General features: G+C 39.9%; 1 protein-coding gene across 13 annotated transcripts in view; it reads right to left on the bottom strand.

Moving 5' to 3' along the window:
* BNC2 (basonuclin 2) overlaps positions 1-19,137 on the bottom strand; it is a 485,308-nt gene that overhangs the window by 10,072 nt on the left and 456,099 nt on the right. For 7 of the 13 annotated variants that reach the window (XM_059889392.1, XM_059889388.1, XM_059889390.1 and 4 more), the window contains 2 exons: positions 15,654-17,623; positions 15,149-15,214 (listed from right to left, as the gene is read on the bottom strand). In XM_059889392.1, coding sequence (XP_059745375.1) covers positions 15,149-15,214; positions 15,654-17,623 — 2,036 coding nt within the window. Of the gene's footprint in view, positions 1-1,540; positions 1,575-15,148; positions 15,215-15,653; positions 17,624-19,137 lie in introns of all 13 variants that reach the window. The other 6 variants (XM_010807784.4, XM_059889385.1, XM_010807786.4 and 3 more) reach the window with 2 other exon arrangements.

Here is a 19,137-nt window from a genome sequence, read left to right as displayed (position 1 = left end):
AGCATTTTAAAATTGATTCAGTTTCCGCCAGGCATCACCTAAGCGCATTCATTGCTAATGACATTATTGTAAAAAGCAAGCATTTTCCTACATCCTCAGGATTAGGGAGTAAGTGGCAGCGGGGAGTGCAATAAGGGGAGCTCTTGATTAACATAATTTTTATAAGAGGGTGAAAGTCCTCAATGGAAGGATGAAAGCAAACCCATGCACCTTTTTCTGAATGATTGTTCTGTTCCTTTCACTCTGTAGCAGCATCAGCTGCAGAGAATCTCACAGCAGAGATTTGAAAAAATATACTGAATATGATCAACGAATGGAAACTTTCTGCTTGTCCAAACCAAATAATTTGAATTTACCTAAAAACAGAAGGAAACCCCCTTTTTTCTACAGCGAACACTTTAGAGGTATGAAAAGGATACCTTTTTTTTTTTTTTTAAAAGTAAATGGTTTAGATAATTTAGAATTTGCTTGACAAAACAACAACTTGTTCACCCTCATCTTCCTCATCTTATTTAAGAAAGAATTTAGCTTAGCAGGTTAGCAATTTATTTAATAAAAATAGGGTTATACACTATCTTTAAATCCCCTTTTTAAGAATGATTTGGGATCTCAGCTAAATCTAATAGTAGAATACATTTATCTTCAGAAGCTGCTGTATTTCAGAGTTAAAAATAATATTTCAAGTAATTCCAAGTTGTAAACTTTAATCTTAAAAAAAGGTGAAAAACAGAAGTTGGCTTAGTAAATAAAATCCACCCCCCATTAAAAAAAAAAAAAATCACACCCAACAGAAAAAAAAAAAAAGGGACCAAAAAAGAAAAAAACCCACACACAATACCAAAAAAAAAAAAAAATTCAAGCACAATAATAACACATGGTCCCTCCATTTTAATAACTGGAATCCATACTTCTTAGGCAAGCAAAACTTATACTGTACTCACTGAGTGCTTTGCTTGTACATATATATATATGTATATATATAAAGAAAAAAAAAACAAGATTTGTCCCAGAGCATCCATAGGGATGTCATGATTTACAAAGCCTGATAGTTTATTATCTATCTGAAAACATTGCCTTAGTATTTACATACCCCATTTATTTTTAAAGTGCCCTTGGGCATATACCTCTCTCCACCTGCAAAGGCTTATGTTTGACAAGTGTCTAAATTGAAGGCTACCCTCCCAAAAAGCAAACCAATAAATAAATACAGATGCATAAAAGCTTCTCAATAATGGTGGAAGCTCTACATCTTGGAGAAGTTAATTGTGATAATAGAAATGACCTAGAATGGCCCGGATCAAGTTTGACAGACCTGCTGATTATAATTAAAAAGTATGGCAAATCCAAAATGAGTCACACCATTCGGTGACGAGCATGGCTAGTATTTCTTAGAGATGGTTGAGAGGTATGTGCCTCAGAGACAAGAAAGGTGGGAAACACGTTCCACCTTTCCACACAAGACAATATATAGCACTCTGGGTTTGAAGGGGCAGAGGGGCGGCGGCCCCCTCTGCACTGCACTTAGAACGGCTGAGCTTACCTTGTGATAATAACATCAGCTTTCTAATCTTTTGCTAAATCGATCACAAAAGAAAGCAAGAATGAGAGACAGAGAGAGAAAAAGAGAGAGAAGGAGAGAGAGAGAAAACAAATTCACATTCTAGACATCTGGTTTGGAAAAAAAACTTAAACAATAACATAGGGATTTAAAATGTTCTGATCAAAAAATCATTTTCTGTCATAAGCGATCATCTCATATGCTGTCTTGATGATTTTCAGATCAGCCGCATCATCCAAAAATCATAAATCAAATTAAGATAAACCAAATTCACAGCATCATCGTCATCCATAAATGAGTTCTATACAGATGCATGCAGTGTTGCGGATATGTGAATGATAAACAGAAGTGGTCCCCAGGGTCCCTGCTCTGACAGTCGCGCCCCGTCTCCCTGGTGTCAGATGGCAGATGATTCCAAATGCAGGTTGTTAAGCAGAGTGCAGGAAATGCCTACTGAGAAATCTTTCCCCCTGACATGTGGGTATGACGCCACTGGAGTTATTACAAGAATGTGGAAATAGAGTTACAGTACGTACTATTACGCCACTGATAAAACAACCTGCCAACCATAAGCAGCTCGCAAAATCCTACCCCTCTGTGTATTATTTTTAACACCCTCCCCTCCCTTTCTTAATTTCACAAACACACATTTTGCGATGACTTTAATCTAGAACTCTGTTGCTTCTCACACATCTGCAGTTACCGCTTCCTAGATTCACTGCTGAGAAAACAGCAGCCAGACACAGCAGTCACATCAAGACACACTGAATAAGGAAGAATAAATTAACACTGATGAAAGGACACACTGATCCCCAGATGGACACATCTTCCCTGAGATGACTTGTGAAATTACACATCTCCACTGTGGTGTTACCAGGAAGAGATGTTTCTCTTCATGTCTCACTTACAGCAATAGAAATCCGTAATCTAATTAGATGAGGTACCAGCCCTCAATATCTGTCAACCAAATGATGTGCAGAAATGTGTAGACCAGCTCTGGCACTGGGTTCAACAGTGTCCCTTTTCCGCTGTCAGCAGTACTGTTGGCCTCTGCTAATATAATTACATTGACTTTTATTCAATTAAGTGCCATCCTTGCCTTTAAAAAAAAAAGCTACTTTATCAATTGATTCAGGTGTAATGCAATAATAAAGATGAACTCATGGCAGTGCATTAGCTCTGCTGTTCATAACTTCAGTCCATGGGTTCATTCGTGATAGTCGATTTCCATTATGCAACCACAGTTCAAGAGAATTGATTCTTTTATGTTCATTTCTTAATCTATTTCGTTTTTGTGTAATAATCCTCCTGAATGCCATATGCAAAATACCAGAAGTAGGGATAGGAGGAACGTGTGGTGGAAAGCTTACTGGTTCACTCTCACGATGGTGGGCTTGGAGCTGTTAACTCCCAGTATTACTGGAGTGGAAAGAGGCAAAGCAAGAGGGAGAGGAGATAGACTCTTGAGAGAGTCCTGATCCTGTACCTCAGGAGGTTAGCTTTGCCTCTGCAGAATGGACAAAATGCAGTGCTTGATGTTAACAGACTTGGACTCAGTCAATCCAAACCACGAACTGCCACAGAACACTACTGAGGAGAAGAGATGAAACCAGGAGCTAACAGCAACTTACAAGTTTACATGGATCAGCAAAACCTAGAGAGGTGAAAAGGAAGATGAAGAGACACAGAAACAAGAGTCACCAAGAGACTATCAGGTATACAAGGAAGAGGGCTCTGAAAAGTTCAAGAAGACCAGAGAGTGCTGGAAATGGGAGGACCCCCGCCAGAGAAAGCAGGGGGCAACTGTCTGTAATAAGGAGCAGGAGGCCTCCAGAAAGGAACAGATTTTGAGTTCTCCAGAGATGAGTTTTTCTAATGAACCTAATGTTCTAAATATTTGTCTCCAGAAAAGAGGAAAAAATAACCATGAAGTAAAACTGTATTAGAACTTATTATACTTTATAAGAATGTCAGCAGTACAAAAGCTGTTTCTCTTTGCGTTGACTGGGTATTAGGTAGGTAATACCAGTATGAGGAGGCAGCTTCCTTTTAGAGGAAAAAAGAGACTGGGATGAAAACAGAAGGTAAGTTGATAAGTAGAGGGAGGAAGGATCTGATCTTACGGGGGATCTCGTCAAGACAGTAGGACAAAATGTAGTTCCATGATGGTCACTTTTAAGAACACAAACTATATCTTATTCAAGCTCAAGTCTCCTGCTGCGCAAGTAGAATACTGGGTTGACCAAAAAGTTCATTCGGATTTCCCCATCACATCTGATGGGAACACTCTAACTTTTGATCAACCCAATACTTTGCACATGGGACATAATTAGAAGTACATTTATTTGACTTCAGTCAGTAATAGGCAGAGTCTTAAACTTTCCCCAAAACAAATTACAGAAGTGGAAACAACGATCCCAAGATTGGGAACATGAACCTAAAGATTTAAGAAAAGACACAGATAATATTAATATTAAAGGTAATATTAAAAGTAATGCTACATAATAACTACGGCATGACACAGTCCTATAACTTGGGCGATGCTTAGAACCGCAAATGTTTCTTCTGACCTCTGCACTCATTCCTACTATTTCTGTACTGAGTTTACCAAAGCCTCTTAAAAACTAAGAGCACCCTTAAAAGCAAAAGGTAATGAGGCTTATATGACATAGAAGAGGTCATGAAATCAGATTAACTCTTTGAAATGCTTGGTGGGAGCACTCTAACTAGATTAAAGTGGACTACCACTCTTTTTTGGTTTCTTTAACAAAAACAAGTCAATTATATCTCAGTTAAAAAAAGAAAATTTTACCATACAATCACAGAAGACAGCAAATCCAACAGTCAAATAAATGCAAACACCTTTTAGAGAAAGTCAGTCCTGTCTTGAGCTTTTTTTCCTCACATTTCCCTTTCTAAGCTGGTTTAAATACCTAGTTCAACTTAATGCAATGTTTAACCATAAAAAGAAAAAAAAAATTAAGCGCACTGAAAAAATGTTTTGAGATTTTAACTTTGGTTTTGAGATACAAAGAAGAACTTTTTTAAAAAATAAGAATTTCATGACCAAGTTAGAAAATCAAAATGTGGCCATCAAACTGAATCAAGCTATAGGTTACATAAGAAGCCCAATCTAACCTTGATTCTTAAGTCAGTTCTAAGCCATCCTAAACTTACTGAACTGAAACAAAATGCTTGATAATTAATTGCGGTGCCCCAGGTGAAATGGAACTGAGGCTCCATTTTGGCCTAACTTTTGCCTTTATTTTTTCTGCTTATCTTTGCCACTTCACACACACAGGCACACACCTCAAACTGTCCAGAATGATCACAGTGAAGTATACACAGCAGAGAGCACCACATATAAATAGTGTATGTGTGTTTTTTATGTATATGGGCAGACATAAATTTGTATTCAACCTGTAATATAAAATATAAAATCTGGATGCTGGGTTTGAGTGTATTGTTGGACACTGAGTCAATATTCCTGACTGGAAATGTAAATCTGCTCTCCAAATCCAAAGAAATGAAAAATTAAAACTTCTGTGCCTTATTTATTCTTTTATCTAGATTGCCGTGACACTACCTGTTGTCCTGAATACCTCAAAAATATTTGTATTCCCATTTATTGATGGTGGTATACTTTATAGCCCTGTGAAGTAATGATATTTTTGATAGTATATACATTTTTGCAAAATGAGCAGGTGCTCTCTAAGGTAGTATTTAAAGATTTTCTCCAAAAGATCTGAAAACCATCCCCAGCTCAGGAAATTTTAGTGAACAATGCTCAACCCCTTCCACCCCCCAAAAGTACAGAAGTACATGATAAATGCAAGAAACAAAAGCTAAGCAAATTCTTGCAAATTAAAAGTATGAAATCCAGTCCCTTCAATCCCTTTCAATATAAAACAAATCATCCATACTGGTCACGCAGACAGTTCTCTCTCCATTCAAATTATTCACTTGAAGATAAGCTCCCACCAAACTCTTTAGGGGTTTAGCTAATTTACTGCACAGATACGGTACGTCTGTTGTAATAACAGGTAGGATGTATTGGGGTCGACCATTTATCAGAATTAGACTTCTTTTCTCAATTCACAGTGAATTATGCTGCCTACATGACTCCCCTCTCTCAGAGCCTGCCATCCCCTTACGGCCCCTAATGTGGCAGGCAAACCAAATTGACAGTCTCATCTTGTCAACAAGGGGCGATTCTCCTGAGAAGCCATTTAACTTTGCCGAGGAAGCAATGTATTAATGTGCCTGTCCCAGGAATGTTAATCATCTTCAAGCTTCCAACCTAACTTTGACGTGAACGAAATCACCAAATTTGTTTAGTAAATGAATCGTAATATGCTAATAAGAAAGCATGACATATATGGAAAAGCCAAACAGATGGTTTGTTTACTCCACTTTGCAACTTTATAAATGTTGTAACTCTGAAGATGTTAGTGAGAATTATTGGTTTGTTGGCAGAGGCGAACATGTCTCTTGCATACTAAATCTGGCACTACGGCTACAAAACAATTTGTCATTGCTGTGGAATGCTTAAAAAATGTTAATGTAGTGATGGCATTTGGGAAGGAAGATTGGTGGATGGAAAATGTCTATGCTGGATGCTCAGGTTAAGTGCAGAATTGATATCCAACGCTGTTCCCTAACCATTTTACTTCTGAGCTGTATCTGACACATCGAGGCTTCTCAAGGGTGCTGATTATTCAATAGATAACCTGTTGCGCTGTAATGTGAGACGTGTGATACACTGTGAATAGGATTATGTTTTCATAGCACTTGGAAAATTTCTCAATCAGGCAGCTCATATGGTGTTCAGCTTACTACTACTACTGTTGGGTAAGAGAAAGCAAAGCCATTCATCCCAGCATCTTTTAAGGACTTGAATAAAATCTGAGCTACAATTTTGAGATTTATATTTACCCTGGATGAACTGCTGCTGCTGCTAAGTTGCTTCAGTCGTGTCCGACTCTGTGCAACCCCAGAGACGGCAGCTCACCAGGCTCCCCCGTCCCTGGGATTCTCCAGGCAAGAACACTGGAGTGGGTTGCCATTTCCTTCTCCAATGCATGAAAGTGAAAAGTGAAAGTGAAGTCGCTCAGTCGTGTCCCACTCTTTGCAACCCCATGGACTGCAGCCTACCAGGCTCTCTGTCCATGGGATTTTCCAGGCAAGAGTACTGGAGTGGGGTGCCATCACCTTCTCCGCTGGATGAACTAACTCTCCAGTTTTCAATCCCAGGTTTTATCATCTTATACAAAGAGTTCCGAAGATCTATTTCCAAAACAGTAAGAATGCATTTTTCTCTTTACATTTGAATTTCTTCTCCTATTTAAAAATAAGCTTTCTTTTCTGATGTGTACAACACGGAACGTCAGTTTCTGAGATCTTTTTCAAAGGAAATACTTCCTAACTATCCAAGAAGGTTTTATATCATTAAAACAATTTGTGATCTTTTAAAAAGAGAGCATTAGGGATGTGCGAGTTTCCCAGGGGACAGGATTTTGTAGGCAATATTATAATTGAGCTACGGCCTTATCTAGAATTCTGTGTTGAAAATGAAACTATTTAAGACACATGAACAAAAAGAATGCACAACCATCTAATTTATATCTTTGGTTAAATGGTGTCAAAACTACCAACAGGAAAACTTCAGGTAAGCAACCAGCAACACAACTATGCTACCTTTTAAAGTTCAGAAACATTCAGTTTTCTGAAATTCTTTTTACTCATGATTCACACAAGCATAGCCATAGAAGCAGAATTCTGTATGAAAGAGGTGCTTACTGCTTCCAATACCATTAACCACTTCCCCCAACTTCTTAGTCCTATATATACATACTGAGATCATCACGCATCTTGTGGGATTCACCTGGTGTATCACCATAGAGTGAAATTTTTACCCGTCTGCCAAAGAGAAACGAGAGCAAAGCGAGCTAAAGAAACCTCTGACTTCATCTTGCTGCCCAAGGATCACTTTGGAGCAAGAAACATTAGCGGCTTTCCCAGCCTGGTGCATCTCTCTCATTTGAAACATCTCCTTGTTCCTGACCAACAAAGAAAATTTCAATAAGGTACTTTTACTGGTTTAACAACAGTGAGCTCTTGGGATTGTCAAAGTGCTAAGCCTTTTCCAAGGAGAGAAGAAATCAGCAGCTCAAATATAATTAACCTTCCATTCTCAATGCAAACTGCCACACACAGGAGCTCTGCAGTCTATTAGCGAAGTTATAATGGCCAACGGGCAGAAGCGAAATTGGTCAAAAAGTTGGCTACTGCTGTCATATTTTTGGAATTATGATTAATGGCACTAATAATGTGGATGATTACTGATATGTGTATCTCCAGCAGTTTATCATATTGCTCTGGCTGCCTACGTCCACAATAAGCAGGATGCTATCATTTACCTCTTTATTGAAGGCAATCCTTCTCTTGAAGGAGCATATTCTAATTACTTCGTAATGTTTTATGTCTTAAACATTTTGCAGCTCTGGACCTTGCCAACTGCTTCATGTCTACCATTGATTAATTACTGAATGTTTAATCAAAATTTAGAACCTAATGTAGTCATTTATGAGCACACTGCAGTGCCAAAGTAGTTAGGCTCTGCTCCCAAGTTTGGGGAGCGCTGGGTTAAAAATCAAATCCCAGCCAGGCATGAGGATCCAAGAATTTCACCTTGGGTGCTCTGAGGCTGCCAATTCCATCTCTGCTGATGAATGGAAGGTAATCTAACTACGGGTAAACAGCATCTTTACCTCCCCTCTCTCCACTGGATCTCTCTCTTTCCCTCTTCTCCTGGTTCCCTAATCAACAGAGCACTGCTGACTGCTTGCTTCTCAGAGCAAGAAGGTTCTCGTGAAAACCCAGCTCAAGAACATAGCTTTGAAGTGGTTAAACAAGTGAAAAATAATTTGCTGGGACAAATACATAAGTTTTTTTTTTTTTAATGTGGATTTTTTATGGTACTGTCATACAACCATTCACCGTTGAAGTTAAGTGTTTTTTTAATACCATTACTGAACTGCTGAAATGGATGCTAATATAGCTTGGAGTGCTAATGTCAAGTCCTGGTAATAAAAAAGACAGACTGCTGAATGAAATAATTTCAAGTAAAAAATAGAACAAAAGTACTCTCTCTCTTGCTCTCCACTTTTATTGAATTGGGACTGACTGAGCCAATTGCTTTAGAAGTCTGTAAAACACAATTACTAGTGAGCGGACTGACCCCCCAGTGCCCCCTTGGTGACAGAGCGGACTAAAAAGCCAGCAGAGTTCGAGCGGCTCCCCTTAGCTGGCCATCAGACCCATGAGGCTTACTTCTGAAGGTCTGTTGTTCTCATCGCCCAAATCTGTCTCTTCTGACTGAAAAATAATCTTATTTCCCATCCATGTGCTAAAGTAACTTCATACATCATTTCCCAAGATGAAGATGTCTATTCTGGCAATTAAGGATGATCTGTCTTTTGATATTATTTATGTGGTTGTTCACATATAAACACACATATACTTTATGTGGATACATTTACATGAGAACGTTAGCATAATTTTTGAATAGCTGGCAATAATTCCAATTGATATATGCAATAGCAAACTAGAGGCATCACTTACGTATGTTCAGGTTAGAAACACAGCTTTTTTTTTTTTTTCCTAAGGTAAAGTCAAAATAATTAGAGCAAGCAAGAAAAAGAATTAAACCAGAAGTAGGTAACATTTTCCCCCCTAGTTAATAAAAGAAGTAATAAACTCCATAAAGTACTAGAGTTAAGATCACTAACACTTCAGGCATAACAGCTTTTTACCAGGAATTTACAACTCCTGTTTTAATTCAAGCTGCTTGCATTAGGACATAAAATCTAGGTATTTTAAAAAAGTGTAGCTTTCTGTTAACGGAAGAAAAATTGTCCTTTCCTGAAAAGCATTCTTTTTTCCTCTTTCTCAGCTTGCTTCTCTCTCTCACATGCACACACACACATCTTGGCACTCAAGAATCAAAGTTAATAAATCCTTTTTTTATGACATTGTAATTTTTTGGCAAGTGTAAACTCCTTTCATTTTCTGCCACATTCATTTATTTGAAGCTTGTGGGAGTCTTACGGCAAAAACGTTAAATTATTTCTGAGAAGGCTTTTTAAAAAGAGAAAAAAGAAACGTTTTCTAGCCCAACCTTCACAATGAAATTTCAACAGAGAAAGAAAAGTCTGTCTCCTTAGCACAACAAATCACTCCGCAAGAAAGGGCTGGTAGAAGCCTCTTACCTTATGGAGAACCCACCTTTGCAGGAAGGATACAAGCAAATACTAATATGTGTGTGAAGTCTCATAACCTGATTCCAGGTGAGAAATGGCCTTCCTTATTTGTTTTAAAAAAGAAAAGACTATCTACAAAAGCAAATACTTAGAATGAATCATTATGAGAAAGAATGAGACCAAAAAAGTCTATAAGGGGATCAGATAGATGGCGGGAAACCCAAGGGAGAGAGAAATCATGAAGATGACCCTTTCAAAGTGGTGCCATCCTGAAAATTACCACCTATGCATGCAGTATGTACATGCTGATCTAAATGCTATTTCTGCCTGGATTTTCAAGTTCCCAATGGAGGGAGTAGTAGCTCATTCCTTTTGAGGGAAGGTAGGAATACAGGGTATATGAAAGCATTGCATTTACACAGTGGAAGTTATGTAGCCACAAGAGCTTTAATGGTACTCCCATCAAGAGAAATTTGTAAGAACTTCTTTGTATCATGGACAGGAAGTCCTTTGCTCGACATTAAGCTTTGTTGTCTAGTTGGTAGGCAGTTTGGTGGAAGTGATTGGTGTACTTCTTGGGCTGGAGGAGTGAAAGGTCAGCAGAGGCTTAAATGAGCTTGTCTTACATCCAGCTGGGCCAGCAGGAGGTCATTAGGAAGATCCGAGGCGCATGGTAGGCTTGACAGAGTCTCTCCCCATGATACAAGGAGGCCGTTTTGCTCACTGCTCTTCTCCCAGGATATAAAAAGAACCCCAGAGACAGGAATGACACTGAAGTTTATCTTACTACCAAAGTTTCGCTTGAGGAGGGCACAACCAGCAATTACTCAGAAGGGGGAATTTATTTTGTTTGTTTGCCTTTGATGGAAAGTAATGGAGATAAGTACAAAAGACCTATTGATCTCCTGGCTGTACTGTGAAACTAAAGAGTAACAGAGGGGGGAAAAAATGTCTTCCTTTAAAAGTCAGAGGACCAACAGGACTTTACCTTGTAAAAGAATTCTGGTAAAGGAGAGCTGCAGTTTGGATGGCAAAAAATATAGGAAATGAAAAAGCTGATGGCTTAAAGTGTTCTCTTCTCGTACTTGGAGAAGATTAACACACTGTTTGACAGCTAATTGTATTAGGGCAAATGCACTAATAGTTATCTTTAATTGGTGCTAAGTGGCTCATTTCTTGGAGGTATTGCCTGGTGAAATCATATGCATTTATTGCAAATCTCTCTTTGGAAACTTACAGAGAACTTTTCTAAACAAGAATGATGGGAAAAATGGATGTCGCTGCTGGGAAGGTGAAAACAGGAGGCAGGTAGCATGTTTTCGCATCTTCACCTCTGTTGTTAATGTATGCAGTGGCTCGTCAGAGGTAGCTTATGTTAATTTATTCCTGCACACCTGTACAGGGCTGGAAGTCAGGTAATCAAACAAGCAAAAACCATACATCTCTGCTTTTTAGCTACGGCTACCCAGAGGCCTATACAGGAACAAATTTAGTTCTGGAGACATCAGCAGGTTTTAATAAACCAAATACAGATGTCTTACTTCATACAAATCAAGAAGTTTACATGTTTAAATCTGGACGGATTTAAGTAGCAATCAAAGACAAGGTTTCCACTTGGCACCAATGGTTGCCTCATTATTTATTTATAAGTCACCCTAAGCAAATATTATTTTGTTTCTAAATTTATCCATGGGGCTGAATCACCTTTCCTACACCTTGAAGATCAAACATAATGCTTACCTTTCTGAAAAAATTCAAGACAAACTGTAGCAATGAGTGGCCACTATTCTCAGAGGGAAGAGAGGAACAAAGATGGTAAAAATTCATGTTAAGATGAAAAACAAACAGATTAAGTATTTCTTTCTATGCAGACCGTCTAGTTTCTGTAGACAAAATCTTCATTATAATTGAGGGAGTTTTAAAACAGCCAATCACTGAAACAGATATAAATAGATTTTTAACATACTAGCAAATGATAAGGAATTCAGAAGAGGACACAGGGGTTTTTATTTTTTGGAATAAAAACCAAATGTAATTTATAAATGGGCTTCCCTAATATACAGATGATCCATGGCCACTCAGCCCTCCTGGGGATCAAAATACCAGAGAGAGGATAAGAAATGACCAAAGAAAGCCAGGGCCAACCACTTCTATGACACTCGTCAAGAAGCTGTCCTTTATGAAGATTGCAGGTTCTAGGCCAGTTAGAATTCTTCCCAGGGAGTATTTTCATAGGTATACTTAAAAACCTAGAGTCAGCTTTGCTGTTCCCTGAAAGCAGAGTATCTTAGCAGAAAAATCAAGGGTAAACAAGAAAGAAGTCCAGATGTCTAGTGTCAGTATACACTTAAATACTTAAATATCAGCCATCGCCTTATAGTTCTGTAGTTCTTTACAGGGAAAGTAATTTACATTGTGCTTCTAAAACTCAGAATAAAAAGTACCCTAACAGCCACCTAATGACCAGATGAATTGGAGTTTGTGTATATTAGCTTGCTCTGTGTCATTAGTGTCTTTCAAATTTATTAAACTCACACTCATTCACAAATGTATAGAAAGGACACTTCTGATACTTCACTCAGAATCCTCAGCCCTCACAAACCTTGCCTGTGCCCCACTCTCTCTCTCATGTCCCTTTTGGTGACTTCACACAAAGAATATTGTTTTTCAAAAAGCCTTCAATCTGATCTTACAAGACCTAGAAAGATGCTAAGCAAAGACTTGGACATCTCTGCTAACTAGTCGCCAAGTGTAAAACACAGCATTTACCATCTTTCTACTTCCATCCTGCTAACTGCCTGTCTGAGACCAAACACACAACTCCCTCAAATACAATCATCTTGAAAGAAGCCCAGGAAGACCTGTTTCTCACTCCGGTAAGGTGTTCTAAGCCCAAAGACAAGAAGGCTGCTTTCATAAATAGAAGGAAGAGGGTTTATTCTGTTAGTTTTATCACAGGTAAACCCCTTGCATACTTCGACCCCATCTCAAAATGCCTTCTAATGCTCTGTTTGCACAAGGAAGATGTTGCAGAGTCCAGGATGGATGAATCAAGATGCTGGGGAGAGGAGAGAAATGGACACAGGGACAGCAGGATTAGAGACGGGGGGGATTTCTGCTTGGGAAGGTGTGTTGGGTCACAGAAAGGTAAGAAAACTCAGCCTAACTTCATAGTGGATTGAAGAGGAAAAAAGCAGGGATGAAATTCCTGGGGTTCTTGCGACTGATACAGGAAGAGTGAAGAGACAAGGGAAGAGAAGTCTACTGGGTAGATTTGAGATGTGAGGCAGAGGCTTTGTGAATAAGGAGATCAAATTACAGGTCAACATTAGTTGATGACAATGAAACAGGGGTACAATTATAGTGCAGTTATGTTTCCTGAGATGCAGAAGAGGATGGTATTCAATGGCACCCCTGTTTTTGCGTATTCGGTGGTAGCTATGCTCACATATTAACTCAAGTCATAGACTCAACAAGGATGAACACTCTTCTTATAAAAAAAAAAAGTTGAAGTATCAAAGTTTCTGCTAAGTGTTTACCCTGGGGTCAAAAGATTTGAGGACTCTTGCAAAGCAAAGCTTCAAGTGAGAATCAGAAGACTTTCTTGTACAGTACTTTTTTTTTCCAATTTGCTTTTTATCGTGTGTGACAAAATTCCAGAATTAAAACGATTCGGCGTGACGTGCTATTTCACCCATACGAAATGTAATCACCTGTCTTCTGGGGTTTGCAATCTCTTGTGAGACTGAACATACATATCTGTATTATGCTTCCCACCTGGAATATCCTATATCCTAGTTATCCTGGGCAGTGGTCTTAACTTGTGTATGGATGGTCACCCATGGAACACTCAATCCTTAAGAGTAAAATTAGAGACTGAAATATTCTGCTTCTGTCAATAAATGTTTTTCCTCAGACAAACCACCCTCTGCACAGTACTTCCTTATACACTGAGGCATAAAAACAGCGCTCGTGTTTTCTGGTGGCTTGATGTAAATGAAAGCACCAAGCTTTGGGTGTTGTAGCCTTTGGTCCCAGAGCCATTTATTTGAGTGTTATGACTTGCAGTATTTTCAGCAAACCAACTAAAACTGTGATAGGAATTCATGCAAATAAGCTTAAATTTTGGCTTGTCTTCAAACACTCCATTTCCATAAATATTTTATGCAGTTTTTCATGAGTCTTTTATTTTTGTTAAAAAAAAAAATCCAATGCATTAACCTCATTATCACAAGTGCACTATTTCAAGTGTAAATGAGTATTACTTACAAACGTGGGGGGGGATGGATATAGTATTATATTTTATTATTCAAAGTCTAGCTATCTTAACTGCTGTATTCTGGGACTGTCAATGATAACCTGGAACTGAAAAGAACTCTGTGACCATAAAACATTTTTACAGAACAAGGTAAATGGAGTTGGGGGGAGGGAATTTTTTAAGAAGATAGATTTCTCTTCAAAGCATGTTTTGAATTGTATGAAGAAAGCCACTCAATTTTTTCTCAGAGATTTTGCTTTTCATGCATTGGGTCCCTTGTATTTTAGTAGAAAGGAAAATATTTTTTTCTTTTATTTTTAAGAAGACTGAATTTTTAAATATGGAAAAAACAGAACATTATAGAGGCAAGTCACTACTTTTCAGCATACTTCTATTGTTGTTACTTTATGAAACAACTCTACCCACCAGGGAAACACTAGAATTTGGGTGGTAGCTATTTGGAAACTTCCTAGTTAATATTGTTTCTTCTACATATATTGATTTTTACCATGTAAAAAATTTTCTCCAGATACATTATTAAAAGACAATGTAAAACCAAAAACTGCATTTGTTATAATGGGATGAACTAACTGTGTGACTCTAGTTAGGCGGGTGTATACTCTGCTCCTAAGCTTATCTCCACAAGAGGAGGACAGCTGTACTACTCCACCACTGACCACCTTAACACATTCCTTTTATATTACATTTTCTTTAAGATTGAAAAAGAACACTGCAGGTTTAGGACCAGCTGCTTCTGTTTAAGCCCAACTGTTTCAGAGCCACAGCTACATACCTAAGGTGTGATGTCATCTGAAGGCTGGACATAATATATTCTAACTGATCCTCAAAGTATATGCATGCCTCCCCTTCTATGCATAATTCCCATGACAGACTATATGTTAGAGATGTGCTCAAAGACATTGTGAAGTTGAAGTAACCCACAATCGTCATTACATTTCCCCATATCAACAATTACTTCAGTCCCATTGTCTTCCGGTATTTCTACGACTCTTAAAGAATTCATGGACACACTAAATACTCATGTAAGAATGATAACATTTCTGGTTATACCTACGCAGATGCAGGCTGTCTCGATGTCCTGGACCTATGGTTCTTTCCATCCGTAAATTTCTGTTTCTATATTGGATAAATACGTGTGTATGAAGATAATATATTGATTTAATTATAAAGCCACAAGGCAAAGCAGAAATATATATAACAGAAGCTGCAGCTTCTAAGTGAAGGTTCACGGGAAAGCAGGGAACTGTGTACACAGTTAACTTATTCACACCTAGATGCATGGAAACACACACACACAAACACACACACGGAGCACAGAGAAAAATGGCGTGCATTACTGAGTAAGATGGCGTATGATTCTGCATGCTTAATCAGAACAAGCACCGACTGCAACAATCCTTCACGAGCATGGCAGCTTGGGGATCACGCGGTCACTGTGGACAATCTTTACAGTGCATCGAAAACATCCAAGTTGGATTATTTTTTAATGTGTCAAGTCCACCATGACTGGCACCCTCCACCCCCCAGCAGGAGCAGCCAATGGAGATTTACTGACCTGTCTCTGCTTCGGCGAGAGGGGAAGGCAGCGTTGCAGCCAGCCACCGTGCAGACATGCATCTCTTTCAAGTGAACGTTCCTGTAGTGAAGCTTCACGCTGTAGGAGCTTTTGAAACTCTTCTTGCACACATAACAGATTTTAGGGTCTGGGCTAGAACACAGGTCCCCTTCTGGGGAGAACTTCTGAGGGCTGCCGTAATTCAGAGAGGATGTAAAACTCTCGTGCAGGGCTGCCATGCTGGCACCCCCGCCGTTGTACAGCCCATACTGGCTCATGTAAAACATGTCGTAAGTGGGATCTGTAAACTCCTCCTTCACCTTGATGACATCCTGGTGAGAGGGCTCACTGTGGTTCTCGTCCGGCCTCTCACTATTCATCAGGACTTTCTCACTCACCTCACCGTGCATGTGCTCATCCCCCTCCATGGATTCCTCACCGAGTTTGGGCTCCGAAGACTCAGACTCATTCTCATAGTCCCGCTCAGGTTCTTGGTCCTCAGAAGTCATGCTGTCAGCCCTTCTTATCTCTGTCCTTGAAAGGCACCGGGTCCTGCTATGCTTAGAAAAGTCCTTCACCGACATGCCCGGACTCATCTCCTCCTGGGAGTGGCAGTGATTGTCATGGCTCCCATCGTTGACCACAGCCCCGCTGTCATTGGGGTCGTCATCTTCATCGTCAAACTCATCGGCGGTATCGATAATTTCCTTCTCGATCTTCACAGGCATACTGGACTTCCTGGGCTTCTTCTTGGGCGCCAGGTCGGCACTGGGCTCATGAGTGGCCATCATCACTACTGGCGCTGCTGGCTCAGAGGGCGGTGGGGGGTGCTGCTCTATGGTACCACTGGTTGGAATGATGGGACTGGTTGGGAGGGAGGTCGGAGGACTCACCATTTCCCCTGGAGTGAGTAAACTTCTATAAAATGGAGGAACGGGTTGGACAGTCTTTAGCCCAGAGAACACCAGCTGGCTAGGGAGAGGGTTCTGTAAGACGGGGTCTAGTGGGGGAGTGGTAAAACCCATTGGGGGCCGGCCAGGGCTCGTGAGTGTGAGATTCGATTTTGTACTTGCTATGACGGGGGTGGCAGCCCCGGACGTGGCCCGGATTAAATCTTTGTCTCGGTTATTCCTTAGCATAGGCATGTGAAGGCGAGGGTTAGGGTTTGCACTGTGGCGGTTCCGGCTGCGGAGGGAGCTAAAGACCATATTGCAGCCTTCAATGGTGCACCGATGTTTGATCTTCAGGTGAACGGCGTTATAATGGATTTTGAGAGTACCTTTGTCATAGAACGTCTTCCCACACGCGTTACAGAACACTCTTCCCTTCCGGGAGGCTGACCCCATCCTTCTCATCCGGTGGATCCGGAATGAGCTCTTCGGGTGTTCAGTTTTGGACAGATCACTGACTGGGGCGGAATTCTGAATGGGAGACACGCAGGCTGGCTCGGTTTTGGGCTCCACGTTAGTGATGCTGGTCAGGGCATTTCTATTGGGCGTTTGATCATTCTTGTAGGGCGTGGGGGAGACTTCAGACTCACTGCTCTCATTATATTCATTCTGGGTCGAAAGGCTGGGTTCCCGCAGCCTCAGTCCTGGTTGCTCTAACAGCAGCCCGTTTGGAGGCAATCCTAGCAGCGGGGCTGAGACTGGGTTTATGTACTGGAATGGCAGCAGGAAGGCGAGGCTGTTGGGGATGTTTTCGAAGTGATGAATGCTGGAAGGGTTGCTGTTCTCTAGATGGGCGAGGAGGCTGGGACTCCTGGTGCGATTATTGCTCTCAATGAAAGTTCTGATGTCTGAGTCTGTCTTTGAAGATGGTACAGCTACGGCCTGCCCTTCTTTCTCCTGAATCGCCATCAGCTCCACGATGGATTTGGTTTCTCCGAACCGCAGAAACTGCTGAAGGGTGATGATTTCCTCTTCTCGAGACATGATGGCCCAGCGGTCCAGCACCTTGCCGGCAGCATCCTGGAGGCCACATCAAAGAAACGACAAAGACAAACACAGAAACTTATTGATTGTGCATAATTTCTCAGTGCAGCTGAAGGTGCTCTGTCTGCTCATGGAACACCACGAGCGAGAGCAGAAAACAACATGCAAGCTCTGTTAATACAAGTTGATCCACGAAGCAAACTTCTCTGCCATGCAAATGCAGTCATTAGAGTCACAGTTAGAGAAACAGATTGAGTTTAATAATGTCAAAGCAAACAAAACGTAGACCACTGGGGATCTGTGATCTAAAATGCCTACAATCTACTGCTACTTTTAACAACAATGGTCTATAGACTATGCAAGTATTTAGCATATATTAGTACAAGACGTGAACTCTTGCTGTGCGACCCAGTGTATGCAAAAGCAAAACAGAACACGGTACCTTAATCTTTATCAAATAGTGACACCAAAGGAAGGAATTAGGTACATTTTTCGAATTTTATTTAACACAATCAGACATGACACTGGATTCAATGATGAAACTGCCTTTAAACAGGAGCTATTATCTGAATTTCTAAATCACGAAGGTGAATGAAGTAGCATCACCCCCATACTCACATTGCTACGCTGTATTTCTCTGCTTTTAAGTGGCTGAATTTTAGTGTCACGTTACAGTACGCAATTTCATAAGGTAGAGTAAGGAAACACAGTAATTGTACTTTTTCTGAAAATTGATTTTAATTCTATGATTCAAAGTTTGAGTTAAGAGTATTTGACTTTTTATGATCTTGTTATAAATGACAGTTATAGATATTCAGAAAGTAAACATGTGATGGATTTAGATAAGAATGTGTAAAAATATTGTCTCTTAACATCCTGCTCTGATAGTAGAGAGCGTCCACAGAGAATACACATCAGTAATCACCAGACTATGTGTTGTTAAATATACATTAAAAGCATTTCACACTTTCATTTTTGCTAGTAACTATGAGATATGCCTGGAGGTAGGACTTAAAAACCCTGCAATGTAATGTCAGGCAATCCATTTCAGTATGGATTGAAAGAAACCTATTCAAACACTTAATGACTCCATCATCTTCTAGGGCACAGCTCCTTCCCACCAGGACAGGACACTTGGCAACCCTCTGTGAACAGCACTTGTTCCAACCCTTGACAGTTGATTTATGGAAGCACAAAATCATCTTAAATGCAAGACAAGAGCCTTATTAATTACAAAGAGGAAAATCATCACATTGTAAGGGAGAAACCTAGCAGACACCACCGTAACCAACTTGCCTAAATGAAGGATCATCACAGACCTTGTGATCTATATACTGAAAAGGATACACTGTGGTTTCTGTGGCATGCTTGCCCAAAAAAATGCATACCTCAATCTAATTATGAAAAAACATCAGATAAATCAAAACTAAAAGGTGTTCTGCAAAACAGCCGCAAGTATTCTTCAAAGTGTAAATGTTGGGAAAGATTTTTTTTAAAGTCAAAGAAAGACCAAAGATTGGTTAGAGATTGGAGAAGACTAAGACAGCACA

The sequence above is a fragment of the Bos taurus genome, chromosome 8 (genome assembly GCF_002263795.3).
Source record: "Bos taurus isolate L1 Dominette 01449 registration number 42190680 breed Hereford chromosome 8, ARS-UCD2.0, whole genome shotgun sequence".
Classification (NCBI taxonomy): Eukaryota; Metazoa; Chordata; class Mammalia; order Artiodactyla; family Bovidae; genus Bos; species Bos taurus.
This window is presented reverse-complemented; position numbering and strand designations above follow the sequence as displayed.